Source organism: Peromyscus leucopus, chromosome 7 (assembly GCF_004664715.2).
Source record: "Peromyscus leucopus breed LL Stock chromosome 7, UCI_PerLeu_2.1, whole genome shotgun sequence".
Classification (NCBI taxonomy): domain Eukaryota; kingdom Metazoa; phylum Chordata; class Mammalia; order Rodentia; family Cricetidae; genus Peromyscus; species Peromyscus leucopus.
In genome coordinates this window covers 18,427,702-18,449,268 of record NC_051069.1, presented here as the reverse complement: position 1 = coordinate 18,449,268, position 21,567 = coordinate 18,427,702, and the positions used below count along the sequence as shown (strand labels likewise).

At 48.2% G+C, this 21,567-nt stretch overlaps 1 protein-coding gene across 3 annotated transcripts in view; it reads right to left on the bottom strand.

Moving 5' to 3' along the window:
- Positions 1–192: 192 nt before the first annotated feature.
- The window catches only part of Acsbg1 (acyl-CoA synthetase bubblegum family member 1), a 61,146-nt gene continuing 39,771 nt past the window's right edge, over positions 193–21,567 (bottom strand). For all 3 annotated transcript variants that reach the window (XM_028864983.2, XM_037207491.1, XM_037207492.1), the window contains 9 exons: positions 17,239–17,319; positions 16,996–17,145; positions 16,517–16,693; positions 12,863–13,044; positions 11,446–11,676; positions 9,699–9,916; positions 4,400–4,539; positions 3,680–3,926; positions 193–765 (listed from right to left, as the gene is read on the bottom strand). In XM_028864983.2, coding sequence (XP_028720816.1) covers positions 680–765; positions 3,680–3,926; positions 4,400–4,539; positions 9,699–9,916; positions 11,446–11,676; positions 12,863–13,044; positions 16,517–16,693; positions 16,996–17,145; positions 17,239–17,319 — 1,512 coding nt within the window. In that variant the 3' untranslated portion in view covers positions 193–679. The remainder of the gene's footprint in view (positions 766–3,679; positions 3,927–4,399; positions 4,540–9,698; positions 9,917–11,445; positions 11,677–12,862; positions 13,045–16,516; positions 16,694–16,995; positions 17,146–17,238; positions 17,320–21,567) is intronic.

The following is a 21,567-nucleotide window of genomic DNA, read 5'->3' as shown; positions in this document are numbered from 1 at the left end:
GACATTTTGGCTTAGCTTGTTATAATAGGTGGTAATAGACTTGGCTGCTTTAACTAGAATGTTCCATCTGACCCTGCACCTTTGTTTATTGTAGGCTACTAATGATGTACTAATGGTTACTCACACTCCTGTGGGTTAACTGTTCATGCTCTGTCCCACCCGCCCAATTGACAAAAAACACTGGGTACTTGCTATGGTCTGTTAAAAGGTTTAATACTCAAAATGACACATTAAATACAGTCACGGAAGCGGCAGCAGTGTGTTAAGCATCAAGTATGTTGTGTGTGAGGTGGAAGAGCGTCTGGTACTAGTGTCCAAGAAGGTGCCGGAGTTACGTCAGGCCGTGCTCTCTCTGCAGCACACATTAGTAATGGGACTGTCATCCTTTTCCCTCCTCCGACAGCCAGCCCTGGGAGGCCTGTTCCGAGAACTAGAACCTCGTAAGTCTGCCTGGACCGAGGCCAAAATGAACAGTCTTCCTTTCGGAAGGAGAATGATCTTGTCTGACACTGGAACAGGAGCAGTGGTTAAGGTATTGGAGATGCCATTGCTGTGTCCTGAACCTAGGGATGAAAGCAGCTTGTCAGAGTTCCTGTGTCCAGGGGAGACACCTGGAGCTCAGGAAGATGCCCCGACAGCCTGTCCTCCCTCCAGTGGGTGCCATGAGCATGGCCCTTGACTACTGTTTGTGCTCTTGATAAAAGGAATCGATGATGTCTTTGTACTTCTCCAGAACAGTGAGCCGTTTCAGTTTCATGGTGGGACCTGAAAGGAAAATTGGAAGGAATGAGTGAAGCCTGGGTTTGGTGCCTTGAGAAAGTAAGGGTGGCTTGAATGAGAGTGGCCTCTGAAGGCTCCTGTGTTTGAGTACTTGATTTCCGGTTGGTGGAACTGTTTGGGAAGGACTAGGAGATCAGCCTGGGGGAGGTGTGTCACTGGGGCTGGGCTTGAGGTTTCAGAAGACTTGTGCCATTTTCAAGTTCTCACTCTCTCAGCTGTTCCTGCAGCCAGGCCTTTGCTCTGCTATTATGAACTCCGGCTCTCTGGAACTATAAGCCCATTGAATACTTTCTTGTATAAGTTGCCTTGGTCATGGTGTTTTATCACAGTAGTAGAAAAGTAACTAAAACAGACCTCACATGAGACCTAGAAGACAGGAAGTAAGCCAGAGAAGCAGGGTGTGCTGTGCAGCCAGCCTCTGAGGCAAGAGTCCCTCAGCATCATGCCCTGAGCCTCCCTGGATCAACGTGAGCTAAGGTTGGTCGGCAGCCAGTAGGATACAGAGGAGGTGATGGAGTGTCACTTCCAGGAGCAGAAGTGACTTGTTTTCCATTACATAATAAAGTCGTGCTCACTTTCTCCTTGACCTGTCTGTCCCCATCATGATCCTTAACTGATTCTCCCTTGAATGAACACACCCTGTCTGTCAGAATACAGAGGGTATGGGTCCAGAAACCTTTCCAGATACCTAAGCTAGAAGATCCTTTCATAAAACTGTGTAGTATTTGCACAAAGCCCATGGAAATCCATACACTTCAAGCCATCTCATCTGAATGTATCAAATACAGTACAAATGGTATGTAAATAAACTAGTGCTTATATAATGGGAAAAAATGTCTGTGTAGTCAGGCCTTTATGGCCTGTAATCCAAGCTACCCAGGAGGCTGAGACAGGAGAATCACAAGTTCAAGGCCTGCCTGAGCTACAGTGAGTTCAGGGCTGCCAGCCCGGGCAATTCAGAAAGACTTAAGCCTGGGCAGTTTAGAAAGACTTTGTCTCAAACTTTAAAAAGTAAAGGGAACCAGGGAGATAGCTCAGTGGTAGAGCTCTTGCCTGGCATGTTGAAGGTCCTAGAGTCAATCCCAGAACTGGGGTGGGGGTGGGGATGGAGAACAATCAGGGAGGAGGCCTACATAGTCACATGAATTATCTGTTCAAAGTTTTTGATCTGATGTTGATTAGATCCATAGACGTGGGACCTGTGTGTGCAGAGTATCGACTGCACATGATGGTCACAATCCCACCCAGCCTGTCTCGGACACTCTCTCAGATCATTCCTTCTGGGGTAAGCCAGCTACCATGCTAGGATATGCAAGCAGCCTGTGGAGAGGTCTGCAGACCAAGAACTGAAGCCTGTTGCCCCATGAGCCTGTTTGAGGGATCAGTTATATAAGTGGGTAACAAGTGCCCCCTGGGCTCCCGGTGTCTGCCACCCAGCCCCCTCTGACGAGTGTCATGAAAAATTCCCAGTCTGGCCACTCAGATCAGCTGCTCCCGATTCTTGGCCCACCAAAATGAAGATAATGTTTATTGTCTGCTTATTTGTTTATTTGAGACGGTGTCTTGTGTAGTCTAGGCTGGCCCTGGACTCACTGTGTAGCAGAGGCTAGCCTTAAACTCCTGACCGTCTTGCCTTCACCTCTTGAGTGCTTGGGATGACAAGCACATCCTACCACACTGGGCTCCATGTCTGTTGTTTAAGCTCCTCCGTGTGGGAGCTGCTATCTCACAGCAATAGCTTATACGCAAAACCTCCCTGCGTTTCAGGGACAGTTCAGAATGACGGGATGCAGGACGCTCCCAACATCTTAATGTCTAAAATGGCTTCCTCAAATTGGTTTTCTTAGCCTTTGTTTCTCCCATTTAATACAAGGTTGAAAAGGCCCCAGCTTAAGGTACTGGGTGACTTAAAGTTCTTTTTGTACATAGCTCAACCCCCAACTAGAAACATCAAGGTCAGGGTCTTTATAAGCTGCCTGGAGAAGACCCCTTCCATTCAGTTAGATGTCCTTGCATTTAGTTTGAACACACCTGGTTCTATATTCCCAGTGTCTCTGATACAGCACAGCATTGCTGCAGACAGGGGGTCTACTCTCAGTGTGTGTGGATCTGAGGGTCTCACCAAGGAGCCGTGTTCAGTGTTCGGTGCCATCAGCACCCCAAGATGCCCAACAGCTAGGAGAGAGACTCCTCTGGCCAGGTGGGGCTGCACCACAAGCTCTTCTGGGCTTGGACTGTGGTCCAGATCGTTCTATCCTCTTAACAGCCATGTGGCTAATGTCAAAGACTACAGTGGTCTCACTGCAGTCCCAGTGCCAGAGGGGGCTATGGTGTGTATGTACCGGATGGGTGCACTATAACTCAACAGAATAGAGTCTCGTGGTTAAGGCAAAGCTAAATATTTTATGCTCGTGTTGGTAAGTTCTGGCACGTGTAATACATGCATCCCTGTGTTCACAGGTTTCAGGAGCTCCCCACCCCAACACCAGATTCCAGTGTTCTGTCCCTGTATGTGAGATGACAGGTATTTGCCAATGACCAACATGTCTTCCTTCATGCTTCTAAGTTGTCTCTAGATGGCTTTTGATACCCAAGACACTAAATGTTTTGTGAGGAGTTGTACTCCATTATTTAAGAGATTAAAAAAAGCTGTATATGTTCAGGTCAGATACAATTTTTCCTCTTAGTATTTCTAATTCAAGGTGGTTGCATCCAATGCATTTGGAAGTGACTGTTTTTTTTCCAGGCTGAATGCAGTCAGAGGCACCCAGCTCAGATGCGGTCCAAAGCCCTATCTGACACCTTCTGCTATGGCTACTTCCTAATAGGCTCCTCCCTGCCACGGCCCCGGACTTTGCCCTCCCGTACAGCCCCAGGGACGGTGAAAAGAAAAACTTACCCAGTTCTCCCCCCGAAATGGAGAAGTCACGCTGGAGAATGGCCCACTTCTGGATGTGGTAGGGCCGGGCTGCCGCGTTCGCATTCACCCTCTGGATCCCTTCGTGGATGGCCTGATACACGGCCTCATCTCTCTGCCCCACGATCTCGGACACAGTGCTGGCCCTGCTGCCCACCCTCTGGCAGAACTCCACGGCCTGCTCAGTCAGGTTGTCTGTTGGCTCAGATGTTTCTGGGTCCAGCGTGCACTGAAAAGGGGAAAGGTGAGGACCCGTCCCTCTCCACCGAACCAAGCTCTGGTTTGGGAGGACGTCACAGACGGCAAGGTGGGAATTCCTGCGGACTCCGTTTCAGAGTGATGCTTCTAGGGTGGGCAAGATGCTGTGCTGAGCCCAGAGAAGTGGAGGGACAGTGGGCTGAGGGTTAAACCTTTGTTGGTGATGTCAGCACTTGCTCAACAGGGGCCATCCCCCTACCTGGCTGGGATGCGGGGGCCCTGAGCATATGGAAGGGCATCCAGACCTCTGCACACCAGAATGTACTGGAAAGTGGAGAGGATCACCTCGGTAGCCCAATGGGGCAAAGGAACTTCTACCCACCCTCACAGTGCACAGCATTGGCTGAGTGATGCCAGGATCAAACTGTGAATGCCAGGCTTGCCTCAGGCTACACCGCAGGCCACCCTCCTGCTGCACCTCCAGAGTCAGAGCCCTCAACATACCTTCAGGGTTAGCAGCATGGACAGGAACTTCCTCTGGTCCCCGATCAGCATGGCACTACTGATGATAGGCAGCTCCGTCTTCACAGCTTCCTCGATGGGCACTGGGGGCACATTCTCCCCACCTGCGGTGATGATTAATTCTGTGGAGGCAAGTCAGGTCCAGGCTGAACCACATTCCTAGGCCACAGATGGAGGCCTAGCAGCAAGGACAGTGCTGGAGATGCCCTTGTAAGAGCCAAGGAGCGGGGCCTGGCCCTCAGGCAGCCCTGCTCCTGACAACTGCTTCCTAAGGCTCCCATTCCTCAGCCTATTGTCTGAGTCCCTCTCTGCTCAGCCAGCTCATCCCAAGGTTCTCACTAGCCTCTTACTCTGCCCCTGCTCAGCCAGCGACATTTCCCAACAGCTAGGAGAGACTCCGCTCCCTCCCTCACTCCCTCTGCCTGCTAATGACCAGTTAAGTATAAGACAGTCATGCCCTGGTGCATGGTTTGGGAGGCACAGGCCAGAGCTTTACACACACAGGTTTATTCAGTGCCCACAGTCAGCTTCTAATGAAGGGCTCTCTCATTACCATTTGCAGAGAGGAAACTGAGGCCGGAAGTTTAGTAACTCGTCCACTGCCTCCTGGGGCTGAATAACAGACCTAAGGTTTACACCCAGTTCAGTTCTGAGACCCAGCGCTTAACATTCTCCCTCCCCTGCTGTGGGGCCTCTCATTGCCCCACGCTGTTCCCTCTAGACAGACCTCCTTTCCACATGGCCAGCTTCTACCTGTTTTCCAGGTGCTGCTAGGCAGCTTCCATCAACAAGCTTTCCTCCGCACCCCCAGCCCATTCTGACAGCTTCTTTCTCTGAGCTGTTCTCATGCATCTACCCACCCAGGGCACATGTTTCGTTTAGTATTTATGGTGTCTCTGTGGGAAAGGTCAAGGCCACAGCACACCATTCAAGGTTACGGTCTTCTGCGTGATGACAGACTTCCAGGCTAGCTAGCAAGAAACTCAATGGAACCAAACACTGAAAATCTTTCCAGTGAATCCCGTACTGGATGGGAGAGCTGCTGGAAACCTTGCCAGAGGAAGAGCCATCTCCCAGGACAAGATTCTGACGTTTTCTTTCCTCATACTCCCATACTTTCTGCATTTCCATAAACTGTAGCACTATGCTGTGGGCAAGGGCAAGAGGAGCTGAGAAGTTCCTCCTTCCCCTTGGTCCAGCCAACGTGCAAACAAACCTATTGCCTTTTAGAAAAAAAATAAGATAAAGTTATATAAAATAAATGCATTAAATACACTTTGGTTTGTGAGACTGTCTCCTGTTCTCCTTTGTTATCTAGTTCAAAAAACGGTCACTGTTATCTAATACAAAAACAGTGCCTGGCGGTGAGGCGTTCACAGGACGGTGGGGCCGACAGGAACACTGGAGTTACAGGGGACAGGAAGCATGTGGCCCCACAGATGAGAAGCATAGAGAGAGGTTTGACCGGCAGAGCCCATAGAAGCACAGAAGCTGGAGTGGGCGAGCCAGGGTGGAGAGGGCTCAGGACCAATCGTCACAAGGGGGGAAGTCTTCCCTGCAGACGGGAAGCACTGTAGAATATTCCAGTGATCGTGCCAGTGACTGAGAGGATGGGAGTTCTTAAGGGGAGGAGCTTGCCAGACAGAGATCCACTCGAGTTCAAATGATCAGGGTTTGCGGGAGCAGCGGATGGCAGAGAAAAACAGAAACCCTGGAAACATGGAGAGGCAGCTCCGGCCTCGCTCAGAGCTACCCTCGTGAGTCTCACTCCTCTGTCACTCCCACCTCCCCACTCCTGATCTTCAGGAAGGGACTAAAACCCTTTAGAAAACTAACATGGAATGGAATTTCCTAAACCAAAGAAGAGTATCTTCAACAAGCCTGTAGCAAGCACACTTAGCAATAAACTCTAGAGGACAGGTCCTGCGGTAGGTACGGCAGGTGGAAGTACTAGCTGAGGCAAGCCTGATGACCCAAGTTCGATTCCCCCGAACCCATGAAAAACCAGGCATGGTAGCGTACACTTGTGATCCTAATGCTCCTACAGTAAGGTGGGAGGTAGAGATAAGAGAATTACCCAGATGCTCATGGGTAGCTGGCCTGGAATATGCAGTGAAGAAAAATAAGAGGGGCCCCTCTTCAATGAGGTGGAAGGTAAAACTGACTCCTGAAAGTTGTCCTCAGACGTCCACACATGAGCCATGGTATGTGTGCACCCATGCACATGCAGACAAAATGTTGAAATTAAAAAATGTTTTTGTTTTTTTTTAAACGTTGAAGCTATTCTGCTGCGACTGGGAACAAAACAGGAATTTCCTCTCTCCCACACTGTGTTTCTTCTGGTCTTTATGCAGTTGGTGCTTGGGGTCAAACCCAGCCCAACTACTGCCATTTCTGTTCTACACTGTGAAAGAACAGGTTTTCCTAACCTGAGTGAGAATGCATAAATAATGATAGTGGTACTAATGATGGTGGATGAATGGAAAGGAAGGGATAAAATTGTTACTATGTATAGATGACGTGATCTGTCCAAAGGAAATCCAAAAGGACACACATGCTAGAACTAGCCTGGGGTTGGAGAGGCAGCTCCGTGGTAGAGTACTTGCCTGCTGTGGGCAATGTCCTGCTTTCATTCCACAGAACTTCAAAAAATTCAATACCAGTCATGCATGTGGCACAAAACCTGTGATCCCTGCAGCCAGGAGGCTGAGGCAGAAGGATTGCTATGAGTTCTAAGACAGCTTGGACTACCTAGAAAAACCCTGTTTAATAAAGCAAACAAACAACAGCAAAACAAACACAAGCGTCCAAAATAACTGCCCTGAACTTGCTACGGGCCTTTGCAGTGGGGCCTTTGCAGTGGGGCCTTTGCAGTGGGGCCTTTGCAGTGGGGCCTTTGCAGCGGGGCCTGGTGGCGCTTGTCATTTCAGCTACTTGGCAAGCTTAAGGCACAAGGATTAAAAGTTCGAGGGTATGCTGGGTGGTGGTAGCTCACGCCTTTGATCCCAGCACTTGGTAGGCAGAGGCAGGCAGATCTCTGTGAGTTCGAGGACAGCCTGGTCTACAGAGCGAGATCCAGGACAGGCACCAAAACTACACAGAGAAATCCTGTCTCAAAAAACAAAAACAAAAACTGTGGGAGCCCGTTCTGGGGTTCCTCGTGGCTTTACCCAGCAGGTCCAAATAGAGGATGATCAGGACCACGGGCCTGAGTGCAGGTGTCTGAGATGGTCTGCACTTGGTTGTGCTGGGGGAGGAGGTCTTTTGCTCCACCCCTTGGCGTCTCTATAAAAACCCTGGACCAGAGACAGTCCGGCCCATTGGAATAGGTTCCAGGCCCTCTCGAGGCTATCCTTTATTTTCTATCTGTTTATCTCCGTAAGCTTCTCCGCTATAAATCCTTCTATCTAATATTTCCTGCTGCTCGCACTCAAGAAAACTCTGGGAAGCTGTGGGGGTGGTGGGTAAACGCTCCACAAAAAAACAAACAAAAAAAGTTTGAGGGCAGCCTAGGCAATGTAGCATGACCCTGTCCTCAAGCAAAAAAGTAAGAGTCTGGGCAGTAGGTCAATGGTAGAGAGCCTGCTCAAGAACCTACATTTAATCCCTAGAATAAGAAAAAGATCATTTGGCCCAAGACCAATATATTAAAAAACAATTAATTGCATTCTATATCTCAGCAACAAACAAATCAAAACTAAAAAATTTTAAATGCTGTTATTTACAATAAGCATACAAATAAAATTCTCCAAGTGGATATTAGTAAAGGGATGCAAAAACCCCTTACTGAACACTAGACTACACTGTTGGGAGAAAAGTCAAAAGATGTTAGTTAGCAGAGGGGGAGAGACAGCACACTCAGGGACCGGCAGAGTCAACTCCATCTGAGAGACGCACAACCTCCCAACGAGATGAAAATCGTCATGTAAGCCACTCTACCGAATACATCTGCACAGTGAGTCTAACATCCAAATGGACATGCAAATGTCCAAGGTCACCGCGGAGAGGAAGATCATGGCTGTAGAACCCACTGAACCAGACGCCAGTCTTCCCCCCCACAACCCCAACCAACTCAACGTTGACTCACAGTCAGTCACTTGGCAGATGAGAAAGGTGGCACTAAGGGACTTGGGGAAAGGGCGTCTTTTGGTGGACAGTACTGGTCTAGTTGTATGTTTTGGGAGAAAAGGTATCTGGATTCTTACCTTTCACCATGCTGTCTAAAAGCACGGCTATCTAAAGGCAGGGGCTATTATTCCTCCCAGGGCTGGAATGCAGGTTTCCTCATTTGTCATTACAAAAGTGAACACTAGGTGGTGGAAGCGAGCACACTTCCCATAGCAGCCACCTGTTGCTCCAGAGTCAGGGTTTTACCCCTGGGCTCACTGGCCAAGGCAGCCCAGTCAGTGCGACCTCCTGCACCCCCAAAGGACCAGAGCCTTCCAGTTAGAACCTAGGTTGAGCTGCACTCCTGCTGAAGCCCACTAGGTTTCCTAGGGGCTGTACCCAGCAGGACCGCATAAGAGGTTGATTGGACCATGGGCCCAGGTACCAGGTGACTGTAACTAGCAAGGGGGAGGTCTTTTGCTCCACCCCTTGGCGTTGTTATAAATAGACCTTTGGAATAAAGTTCTGGGCCGGTGGATAAGGATCCAGGCCCACTGAGTCTATCCTGTATTTTTTCGCTGTTCTTTCTCCTCACTAGTTCCAGTTAAGTCTCTTACCCCTCAATCCCAAGAGTTTCTGGGGTAAATAAGTGTGGGGCCTGGTCTGCCACACACACTTACCTGTGTGATTTCCAGAAAGGAACCTAGGTTGAGTTGCACCCCTGCCTGGGTAAGTTCCAGAAAGAGTGTGGGATTGCCACCTGGAGGCTCTGGTACCACACAAACACCTTTCCACGGAGGAGTTCCTATACTTCCCTCTCTCTGCAGAAAACGCCTTTGGAGTTTCATGTTATCTTAAATTTTGTATCCACTCTCTATCATGTCTGTGTTTCTACATAAAAATACCTAACACTTATGCCTCGGAGTCTCCTGCAGTCTTGTCTTGTTTCTTCTAGGGAAGTAAATCCCACGTCCCCCATTCACTATCTAGGTGATCCTGAGGTAGTTACATAACTTCTCTGGACATCCTTAGTTATTTGTGAAAGTACTTGCCCCAGAGCTGATGCTGATAGAGGCGTGTAACACTCGAGGGCTCAAGGCTGAACCACCAGTGCTGGAGTGGACTGCACTTACTGCACCTCCAATCCCCATCTGCCCCGGGGCGGGGTGCTCACCTTTGAGGCGCCCCGTGATGTAGAGGAAGCCATCAGCATCCAGACGGCCCATGTCGCCCGTGTGCAGCCAGCCTTCAGAATCAATGGCCTCACATGTTTTGTCCTCCATGTTTAGATAGCCCATGAAGATGGTGCGGCCCCACAGGCAGATCTCACCAATGCCGTCCGCGTCCTGATTCACCAGCTTCACCCGGCAGCCGGGTACCACCCTGCCGGAGCTGGTGATAAAAGAAACAAGGACAGAGGAAGTCCTGGGTCAGCCCCTGCTGGGGTGCTCTGGGATCTCCAGCCTCTCAGTCTTCACTGGCAGTAGGAGTCCCTCCTCAGGATTGCTTTTGTTTTTGTTTTGTTTTGTTTTTGTTTGTTTGGTTTTTTTGAGACAGGGTTTCTCTGTGTAGCTTTGCGCCTTTCCTGGAACTCACTTGGTAGCCCAGGCTGGCCTCGAACTCACAGAGATCCGCCTGGCTCTGCCTCCCAAGTGCTGGGATTAAAGGCATGTGCCACCACCGCCCGGCTTTAGGATTGCTTTTTAAGACTTAAAAGTAATGTGCGTGCGTGCGTGCGTGCGTGCATGTGTGCGTGTGTGTGTGTGTGTGTGTGTGTGTGTGTGTGTGTGTGTGTAGGTCAGAGGTCAATGTTGGGTGTCTTCCTCTATCACAGTTGACTTGATTTTTTTTTTTTTTTTTTTTTTGGACAGACTCTGATTGAAACTGAGACTCACCAAGCTAGCCAGTGAGCTCCAGTGTTCTCGCTGTCTCCATATCCTCAGCACTGGGGTTAGGCATGAGCCATGACACTTACAACAGGTTCTCCCTTACCTGAAACTTATTGTGTAGACCAGGCTGGCCTTGAACTCACAGTGGACCACCTGCCTCTGTCTCCCCCCTGGCTTTCTACATGGGGGCAGGGGATGTAAACTCGGATTCTCATGCTCATGTGGCAAATGATTTACCAGCTGAGCCATCTTAAAAGCAGAGGGGGTTTGTGTTTTATTTTATTTTTTAAAGTTTAATTATTTTTATTTTATGTGCATTGGTGTTTTGCCTGCATATATGTCTGTGTGAGGGTGTCAGATCTTGGAGTTACAGACAGTTATGAGTTGCCATGTGGGTGCTGGGAGTTGAACCCGAGTCTTCTGGAAAAGCAGTCAGTGCTCTTAACGACTGAGCCATCTCTCCAGCCAGGGTTTTGTATTTTAATTAGCACATTAGCAGTATAAAGTAGACCCACTTGAAAGGTCTTCATCAAATGAATAAGTGAATGAATGAATGAATGGCCAAAAGGCTAACAGCAGAAACAGGAGCACTATCTTACCAGACACAGAGGGAGGTGCCAAAGCACAACAGACCACTCTTGAATCACTCCCCAGAAATGACTGCCCTCCCTGCCTTCCAGAAGCCTGGCCCTGACCCTCAGTCCCGCCCCAGTGGGAACCTGTCCGTCAGCTCTCCTGAAACACATTCTAGCATTCTCTACCCTACTGCAAGAAATGGAAGAAGAAAGTTTCTTTACTGGGGACTCCTGGCCTTGGCAGCTAAGGTGTCTTCAGCCACAGGACACTTGTCACAGTGGCAAAGACTGCACATCTAGAAGAAAGAGGGCAAGCCAGGGGCTTGGCCCAAGATGGCACTGTTGACACTTGAGGCCAAAGCCCCAGTGTGGAAGGGAGAGGAACAGTTCCCCAAGGCAGCGAAGGGTGTCAGCAAGGACATCTGAGCTCCCGCTGAGCCCCAGCTTCAGACCTCACCTGTAAAGCCGGTAGTTGTAGGGACTGGACATGAAGTGGGGGCCAGTGCTCTCGCTGAGGCCATAGCCTGCGTACAGGCGGATGTTAAGACCCAGAAAAAAGCGCTGCGTCTCTGCGGTCATGGGGGCCGCTCCGTAGAAGTTCTTCTGACACTTGGCAAAGCCCAGAGCCTGACGGACCCTGGCTAATACTAGGTAATCGGCCAGTCTGCTTGTGAAGGGCTTCAGGTCACTGTGGGAGGGTTGAGGGGAGGAAGGGTCCACGGAAAGAAAAAGAAACACACTCACGTGAGCACACACCGGCGTGGCCGTTGACGTTGTCTGTTTTGATGAACAGCAAATATTCTGGACATTGGCCTTGTGTGCAAGGTGAATTTGTGTGAAATTGTAAGTGTGAGTGTTCCTGCTGCATGCAGACATGTCACGAAGTCAAACAAGCTGCCATCTCTCCAGGCCCTTCTTTTTCATTTTTTTTTTTCTTCTTTTGAGACAGTCTCATGAATTTACTCAGGCATTGAACTTACTCTGAGGCAGAGGCATACCTTAACTGCCGATCCTCCAGCCTCAGCCTCCTGAGTACTAGGATGACAGACCTGTCCCCCTCCCCCCCAGGCCCGGCCGCAGAGTCACCTTTCGTGTGTGTTAATGAAGCCGTAGGGAACAGATGTGTCCACACCTCGGCCACAAAGCTGACACTGCTTCAGAAGACACACTAATAATGGAAGCCCCCCACCCCACCCCCGCGCCCCTCCCTCTTGCAGGTCAAAGGACCTGAGCCCAGAGCTTTGGGCTTCCTAGGTTAGTACTCTACACTTAGTTAACACTAGTGGTAACTAAGCTGGATCCTCAACTTAAAAAAGCATTTTTATATTGAAACAAGGCCAGATGTCTACTGTGGGTATCCCCAAAGCACCCTGTGGGAATTTAAAAAGCAGTCATGAGACAGATGTGATGGTCTACACCTATAACCCCAACACTTGGAAGGCCAAGGAAGGAGAATCCTGAACTTTAGGCTAGCCTGGGCTACATAGTAAGATTTTTTTGCCTCAATAAACAAAAAGTAATAATAATAAGCAATCGGAAGGGATTTGGAGAGATCTGAGTAGTCAAACGGGCAGTTGGGAAAACTGGAATGGCTAAGCCTGTATCACTGAAACCAACTACTGAGGGCAAGAGGCTGGCAAGAGCTACCTATCCCTAGGAGCTTCAGAAAGATCAAGGCAGTCCTCCCGGCCAAAGCCCCCATCAGGTCTGCGATGGTATCTGCAGAGTGCAAGCCGAGATGCAGACAGACTATATATAGTACAATGTTTCCCCAAACTGAAGTCCTCTGGAACCCGGACAAGCTCTTAGATGCTTGCTTGTTACTGTGTATGAGCCATCCCTGCACCTCCCCAGGCCTCCTGCCCCCAACTTACTCGCTAGGGCAGGTGAGGTTCTGCTCCAACATCACTGACATAGCCCACAGCAGCATCTTGCGCCGGATGAAGCCGGACTGAGCCGCCACCTCCTGGATCCGTTCCATGATCTTCTCCCATACACGGGGCACCCCCATGTGGGACGTGGGCTCCACTTCCCGCAGTGTGTTCACCAGGCTGCCCTGCTCAAGGCCAGAGAGAAGCAGAGGTGGTACCAGGCCTGCAGACACAAGCCTCACAGGATAGATGCTATCCGCAGGCGCCCCGTGGATGTGCACATACTTGTACCCAGTTTGTATACATGCCGGTGGCTGTGGTTCAACAGCTGTATCTCCATGTCTGCTAACAGAACTTTGGTGTCCCTTGCCAACAACTGTATCCAGATGCTTGGGCAGTACCTTGATTCCTCAGATCTTTCTGCATCTGTCTAACTCAAACATGATAACCTCCTTTTGCCCCATAGAGTGGTGTGCATTTGTAATCCCAGCACTTAGGAGGCTGGAGCAGGAGGCCACAAGGAATCATACTACTAACTATTCATCTAAAACGCAAAAACCCACAATATACAATTCCGTGTATAAATAAACATATATAGTTTTAATGAACTTTTCTCGTTTGGACTGACAGTGCTCCCTCCAAGAGCTAAAGCCCACACAACAAAAATCCAAATATCCAACATGGGAAGCTGTCTTTCCAGTTCTTGGCCTGGGCTGTCTAAGAGGCTCCCTAAATACAGCCTATTGTTGCCCTTGGGTGCCCACTCAGAGATGGAAAGTAAATCCTTATTGCTGAAGACACCACATACGGGGCTCAGAAGGCCCTGAGTTAGAACTGACCTGAATGTCCCCTCCCTGAGGACTAGCTTTCACGGTATCAGAAGGTGCCACGCAAGCTTCCAAAGGAGAGAAGCGACCAACAGTCCTATCTGCTATGGGATGCCTTTCCGTACGCTGTGAATATGTGTGGCTCCCACTGGCTAAATAAATAAAGCTGCATTGGCCTATGGTAGAGCAGGATGGAGCCAGGCAGGAAAATCCAAGAGAGACAGTGAGAGAAGAAAGGAGAGTATGGGGAGACAACAAACCGCTGTCCAAGGAGCAAACGGAATGGGATGCCAGTAAAGCCACAGAACACGTGGTGGTACGTAGATTAGTAGTTATGCGTTGAGATAAGTTATAAGAGCTGGCTAGCAAGAAGCCTGAGCCATAGGTCATGTATTTTGCAATTAATATTAAGCCTCTGAATGATTATTTTATAGGCAGCCGAGGGACTGTAGGGCTGGGTGGGACCGGAGAATCTTACCGCTACACCTACCCCATGACAATACCTATGACACACATCAGCAAACAGCATGACCTCATAACCCTAAGAGTGAGTAGCGGCATGCATACTTTGATAGTAACCAACAGCTCTCTAATTGTACTTAAGACCCACTCAACAAGAGAGATGCCATGCCTGGTATCCCAGTTAACTGAAACCTAGTTAAGTCATGCTTACTGGAGGAGATTCTGCAAGGCCTACTTGACTAAACCAGCATAATCCCTAATAACAATCTATAAATATTCGTCCTTATACCCACAGAGAAGTATTGTTAAATATAAGGAGAGAAGTATTGTCTTCACTCCTTATCAAGGAGGCATCTCTTTGCATTAGACAGAACCACAACAGAAGATCACGACTAACCAAAATGCTGAGTTATGGAGCCCAGTCCCAACAGATCCATCTACAAAGCATTTTCACAGCCAAGGCTCAGGAAATATTGCAGAAGAGGGGGTGGAAAGATGGCAGGAGCCAGATCAGAGAGTTTTCTGTGAGACTGTATTCTCCAGATGTGTCAGAAGCTACATCCATAGAGTCTCACCAACATGACCAACACGTGGGACCTGTGAGCTGAACAAGGACACCCACAGATTTACCAAAGTAGACAAGGAAAGCCCACAAGGACATAACCCTACACGAAGAACAGTAGGCAACCCAGGAAAGCCGGAGGTGGGAGAAGTGGTCCTCCCCAGAGAAGAGCACACCAGCTGTTGCCAGGACCAAATGGTCAGCCCTGAAAACATACATGCAAGTAACATGACACAGACTGAGCAGGTGATATGTAGGAATACATTTATGTGTGTGCCGTAACAATGAGTGAAAAAGGAGCTCATGAATGTGAAAGAGAGCAGGAGGGGTATAGAGAGGAATTTGGAGGGAGGAAAAGGAAGGGAGGAATGTTACAATTATATTATAATCTCAAAATTAAAAAATAAGCCAGGTTTAGTGACTCACGCCTTTAATCCCAGATCTTAGGAGGCAGAGGCAGGCAGATCTCTGTGAATTAGAGGCCAGCCGGGTCTACATAGTTCCAGAACAGTCAGAGCTATACAGTGAGACCCCCCCTTTCAAAATAAATTTAGTAAAAACCTTATTTAAAAATATTAACTGTAGGGTCTGGAGAGAGAGCTCTGAGAGCCCTTGTGGCTCTTGCAAAGGGCCGGGTTCAATTCTCAGCACCCACACGATGCCTCACAAGCATCCATGACTCCAGTTCTAGAGGATCCAATGCCCTGTTCTGTCTTCTGACCTCTGAGGTACCAGGGACATGCAGGCAAAGCATTCATTCACACACATAAAATAAGATAAAATGTTTTAAAAAATACATCAATTGTAGGTTAAAATTCTTTATCTGTAGGGTTGAATTCAACATTATCAAGACTAATTTCACTTGCTTTATTACAGGGAGGGGGCGAACCTATCTCAAAAAAACAAGGTGGATGTGGCTGGAGAGATGGCTCAGCAGTTAGGAGTGCTGGCTGCTCTTCCAGAGGACCCGAGTTCAGTTCCAGCAAACCACACCAGGCAGCTCACAACTGCTTGAAACTCAAGCTCCAGGGATCTTATGCCTTCTTCTGGTCTCCATGTATGTGACACACATACATAAATTAAACCATTTAAAAATATCTGATTTTTTTTATTTTAAAGATGGAGAATTATAGAAGAAACCAGCCCACGTTGATGAGCCTTGGTGACCACAGAAGCATGTATGACACACATCCACAGGTGAGCACAGGAGCTCATATGACATACATCCACAGGTGAGCACAGGAGCATGTATGACATACATACACACAGGTGAGAACAGGAGCATGTATGACACACACACACCACCACCACTACCAACAATAACAACAGCCAAACAAGGCCCTGCTGCCTTCTTCCCCCAGCAGGGTTTGTTTTAGGACTAAACGTGTGACGCTGCCCAAGCTACCGAGACACCAGGTCAGGGCAGCTGGCTAGGGCGTTTCTGGGAACTCTTCTTAGTGGTTAAAGTCAAGATAAAGGTATATGTTACAAGACTGAGGTGCAGGAAGCTGTGGCCGCCCTCTAATCATCTTGTGGTCACACTCTGGGGAAACTGTGGCTTGATGGTATTGAGACTGAAGGCGGTAGTTTATAGGACTTAACATAATGTCATCAGCTTCCCTATTTGTTTGGTCATTTGAGTCAGGCTGGACCAACAGCTGCTGAAAGAATTCTCAGTGCTATGTGCACCGAGAACCAGCAGCCTATGGATGCACACAGGGTCAATAGATTCCAGCACAGAGCTGGGTGTGCCCTGGCTCACACACTGCACACACACGAGGCCAGAAGTCAGGAAGACAGACTGACCTTTAGGGCATCAGGATCTGCAAAGCAGACCTGGGCCCCCCACTGGATGCCGGTCCACAGGTCGTAGATCTGGGCAGCAATGTGGCTGAGGGGCAAGTAGCTGACCACCACCTCCTGCTGGACTTCTGCTGGCTGGATGTCCCCCGCCTGACTGCCGTACCGCGCTGTCCACGTGATCTGAGGGGGAGGAAGCCATGGAGGCTTGGGCTTCCTCTGTAGATTCCCAGAGCACGTAGGTGCCCTCTCAGGTTTTCCTACAGGCTCTGGAGAGCTCTAGGGACAGCCCCCACACACACACATGCTCTCTTCCCTTCCCCCTCTACAGGGAGGGCTCTGTCTACACCACAAATGGGTGGGCATTCCTACTCATCTAGCTCCTTAAGCTGAGCTGTCAAAGAGGCTTCCCCAGAGGCTGTTGAGGCAGGACCACGACCCAGAGTCACCCCCTTCCCACCCACCCATCTGGGCATCTGTCCTACATTGTCTTGACTCAGCATCACGCCCTTGGGGTTTCCAGTGGTGCCTGATGTGTAGACCAGCACGCAGCACTGGTTGGGCTGCTGGGTATCAATGATGGCATCTAGAGCCTCTTCGGGCACTTTTTGTCCCAGTTCTATGAGTTCTTCCATCTGTGGCAACACAGGGCAGAGGCGTTGGTCTGGGTCAGCAGTGTGGGCCCAGACAGGCCCACCCATCACCCAGGGCCTGCTTGCTATTCATACCGTGTACACATTGGCCATCTTCCTTGGTGGTGGTTCTTGGTATATCACCACTGCCTTTAGATGTGGCAAGTCTTTCCAGATCTGCATGGACAAGAAAGCAAATTGGGTTTCAGCAAGAAAACGGTCACGTCTCAGAAAGAGCGTCATCTGCATGTGTTGGTCTGTGGCAAAGGTCTCCTATTTCTGACCCTTGATTCCAATGGAATCTCTCTGTCCATAGCTCCCCATTACGGGAACCTCGGCGCAGGGACAGTGGGGACCGAGGGCCTGACTGAACAAGTCACACAACAGAATGTTAGGTTAGTGCGATGACAGAGCCAGAGGTACAAAGGGAGCACTGTCCTCTCCAATGCTAAGTGTCTCCTAGGTCACTAAGTAAGAAAGATGTGTGTCTGCAGCTTGACGTCTTCACCCGAGGAAGGAATGCAGTGTGGACACGTGAATAGCGTACGTACATACGAGCAAGAGGCATTTGTTTCTGTTTGCCACAAGGGACCCGGGAAGGTTAAAACTAGTTACCCTGACCCTCTACGGGCAGAGAGAGGAAACAAGTGGGAGGAGGAGGGGGCGGGGAGAGAAGTTCCTCAGTGTAACATGTCATTTTGACTTTGGGATCATGTAAATATTATAATTATTTGGCAAATACATTCATGTGTAAAAGAGAAAGGATGATTCTCCAGTACTTGAGAGCAACCTGAAAGACCTGAATCCAAGAGCCAAGTGTGGCAGCATGTACCTGGAATCTCAGCCCTGGGGAGGCTGAGGCAGGAGGATCACAAGCCGAAAAAAACACAAAACAAAACAAAAAACCTCAAGCAAATACAAATGAAAACCACACTTCAAGATAGTGAAACACACACAAACATAAACACACACACATAAACAACACCACACATAATTGTATCAGAGGTTTTTTGTTTTAATACTTGTTTGTGTGTTTTGTTTTGTTTTTTCCCTAAGATAAGGTCTCACTACGTAGTCCTGGCTGTCCTGGAACTCGCTCTGTAGACCAGGCTGGCCTCGAACTCACAGAGTTCTGCCTGCCTCTGCCTCCCAAGTACTGGGATTAAAGTGTGTGGTGCTGGCCTCATCAGGGGATTTCATGCCTGCATTTTGATTCTTCATTCTTAGGGCAGAGTTAAAGGAAATTCCAAACTTCATCGAGCAGTCTGTTTACTTAACCTGTGTGTGTTCATGCGTTTGTAAGGTCTGGGGCACTCACGTCCCAGGATTGTACAGCAAGCTCCTCACGGGCTGAGTCACTTTCCTCGCTCTCTCCTACTTTATCTTGCCTTTAAATGGTTTTTATTTATTATTACTGTGTGTCTATGATGGGTATAATCATACACGTCATGGCACACATGTGTGAAGGTCAGAGAACCTTGTAGAGCTGGCTCCACATTTATGTGAGTTCTAGGGATTGAACTCAGGTCATCAGACTTCCGCATCTAGCCAGCCCAATCTCCCCTGCCTCCCTCCCTCCCTCTCTCTCTCTCTCTCTCTCTCTCTCTCTCTCTCTCTCTCTCTCTGTGTGTGTGTGTGTGTGTGTGTGTGTGTGTGTGTATGTGTGTTGGTGTTGCTTTTTGAGACAGGGCCTCATGTAATTCAGGCTGGCTTCAAACTTGTAGCCTTGGCTGACCTTGAACTTCTAAACCTTCTCCTTCCACTTCCTAAGTGTCGGGCTTACAAGTGTGTGCCACCACGTCTGGCTTCACCAGTCTTATTTTGGCAATAAATCTACACTGTTATTTTGAAATTATTTGATATGTTTTACGGGATTAGATCAATGTTATTAACTGCTACAATTTTTAAGGCTAGAGAAGAGAAATTCAAGAATAAAATCAAAGTTAAATCCCCATCATGTAGTGTTTGAATCAGAGCTATCACTGTGAATTATGACTTAACTGGACACAGAGACACAGACAGACACACAAACACACACTCCTGAGAGACATGAATGAGATGAGTTTCTTCGAACTCAGTGTTCTGTCTGAAGATGTGAAAGGAGAGGAGAAAAAGAGCAGAGGGTGAAAAGTGAGGGAGAAAGGGAGGGGGAGGAGGGGGAGGAGAAGAGGGAAGGGGTGAGGAGGGTGAGGTGGAGGGAGAGCAGGAGGAGGGAGAAGGAGAGGCATGTAGGATGTAGTGCTTCTTGGACTGAGGTGGGAGAGAGGGGTCAGGAAGGCAAGGTAGCTCAGATGCATGGGCCAGAGAGCTACGGAAGGGAGAGTCCTGGACGCTCTCCTAGGGCCGGGGACTCACTGGCCGAACATCCATGCTGACAGAAGTCTCATTGATGAGTTGGCGAGGTGAGGTTGGCTGTGGCTTGTTCTGCTTCTCTAATCTTTCAGCATTCACATTGATATCTGGCTCTGGGTTTTTTGTTTTTTTATTAAAAGACTATCTAAGATTCAAATAACATCTGGCATCAGACTTGTGGGGCATGAATTCATGAAAAATCCACCTGCCTGTGGCCTTGCAGGCCCTGGCTCAGGCCTGAGCTCCACGTGGCTGGGGTCTCCACCCCATGTGGGCCAGAGTACCTAACCTACTAGCTAAGTTTCAGTTGCAGCCTCTCTGCAGCAAACTCCCCAGGCTCAAGCTCCAAACACCCCAGCATTGGCTGCCTCTGCATGCTCCCCACTGCAGACGGCTGGCTTTGTGGCTTCTTTCCTCTCCTGGTGGGTCCTGGCTTTCCTTGGACACCCCCCCCACCCCCACCCCACCCCACCCCCACCCCCGGGCTGCTGCCACACCATTGTCTGAATAGTCATTATCAGCAGATTTGGTGAGTCAATTAAGATTTCTTAAAGGGAGGAATTAGTTAAAAGCAAGTTTTTTCCCCACATTAAAAAAAGGGAAACATTTTTACAATAGAGAGTGTTTGGTCTCTGTTTGATAATACGATTGACATTCTGAAAATGGAACAATTAAATGAGAGGATAATTAATGTTGATGAGATAGATGTAATGTCAATTATAAATATTATTTGTTTCATCATTAAAAAAGTTGGTTAATATGAGTGCCAAGATAAAAGTTTTAGAAAAACCTGTTAAAACAGATCATAAAGATATTCAGACCCAGACAGAAGAATTAAAAGGTGAACCTTTCTCAGCATTGCATTATACAGTTACAGAGAAACAGCCCAAGGCTTTCAAACAGCCAACTTTAATCTATCCAGTAACCTTACAGGAAATGCCAAATGCTCAAGGCTGTGTATGAGCTGACTGAAATCCAGTGCAAATGTTAGATTTGAGGAGACTCAAAAAGAAGCTATAGTGTCATATGGTATGTGTTCCCTGTTTGTGAAGCAGATGTTAAACTCGTGGTCAACTTTTGATAGAATTATCCCTCAAGACTGGAGAGATTTGGTTACAGCTGTCTTAGAGGCAGGTCCACAATTACAATGGGGACCTGGTGGAAGGATGAGGCCAAGACCATTGAACAACGAAGTAGGGCTAGAGGTATGGAAATCACCCAAGATCAACTTCTTGGAGAGGGAGATTATGCTAATGATATCAATCTCTATATGATGACCACACCCTGGCTTTATGCCAAATGTCAGTCTTGAATGCTTGGAACAGAATTGAAGAAGTAGGAAAGAAAATTGAGTCATTTATGAAAGTTATACAGGGCCCCAAAGAAACCTTCATGAATTTCTTACAAAGGCAATAAAAGTAAATAGAATAAATAGAATGATACCAAATTCAGAAGCTAGACAGATAATAATTGAACCTCTAGCTTTTGAAAATGCTAATGCATAATGCAAAAGTGTAATTAGACTATTAAAGGCAAGATCAGCACCCTTGGAGGAATGGAATTGACCATGATAATACTTGGACAGGAGAGGTGATTTCCAGAGGTTTGAAGAAAAATAGTAATGTTAGATGTTTCAAATGTGGTAAAAAGGTCACCTAAAAAGGGACTGTAAACAGGGAATTCCTAGAAACAAGGTTTTTTTCAAGGAATAATACCAACAAAATGCCCCTCTTTTCTGGATTATACAGAAGGTATGGAAAAGGCAGACATTGGACTAACGAATGTAGATCAACAAGAGACAGACAAGGTAATCCCTTGCCTTTGCCATCAGGAAATGCCCCAGGGGACCTCTTGCAGGCCCCCATGTCAAATTCTGTTCAGTCCTTTCCTGTCATCAGGGAAGAAACTCTTTTCCACAGCAATTAAAGAACCTAATGCCTATTGTAAAAAACCATACTGCTCAGGGTGATAGAACCACAAAAAAAATTCAGAAAAAAAAACCCATAAATAAAAAGTGATAAACATTAGATTTGGAAACTCCCTAAAGTTAGAGTTGGGGAAGGGTTTTGTCTT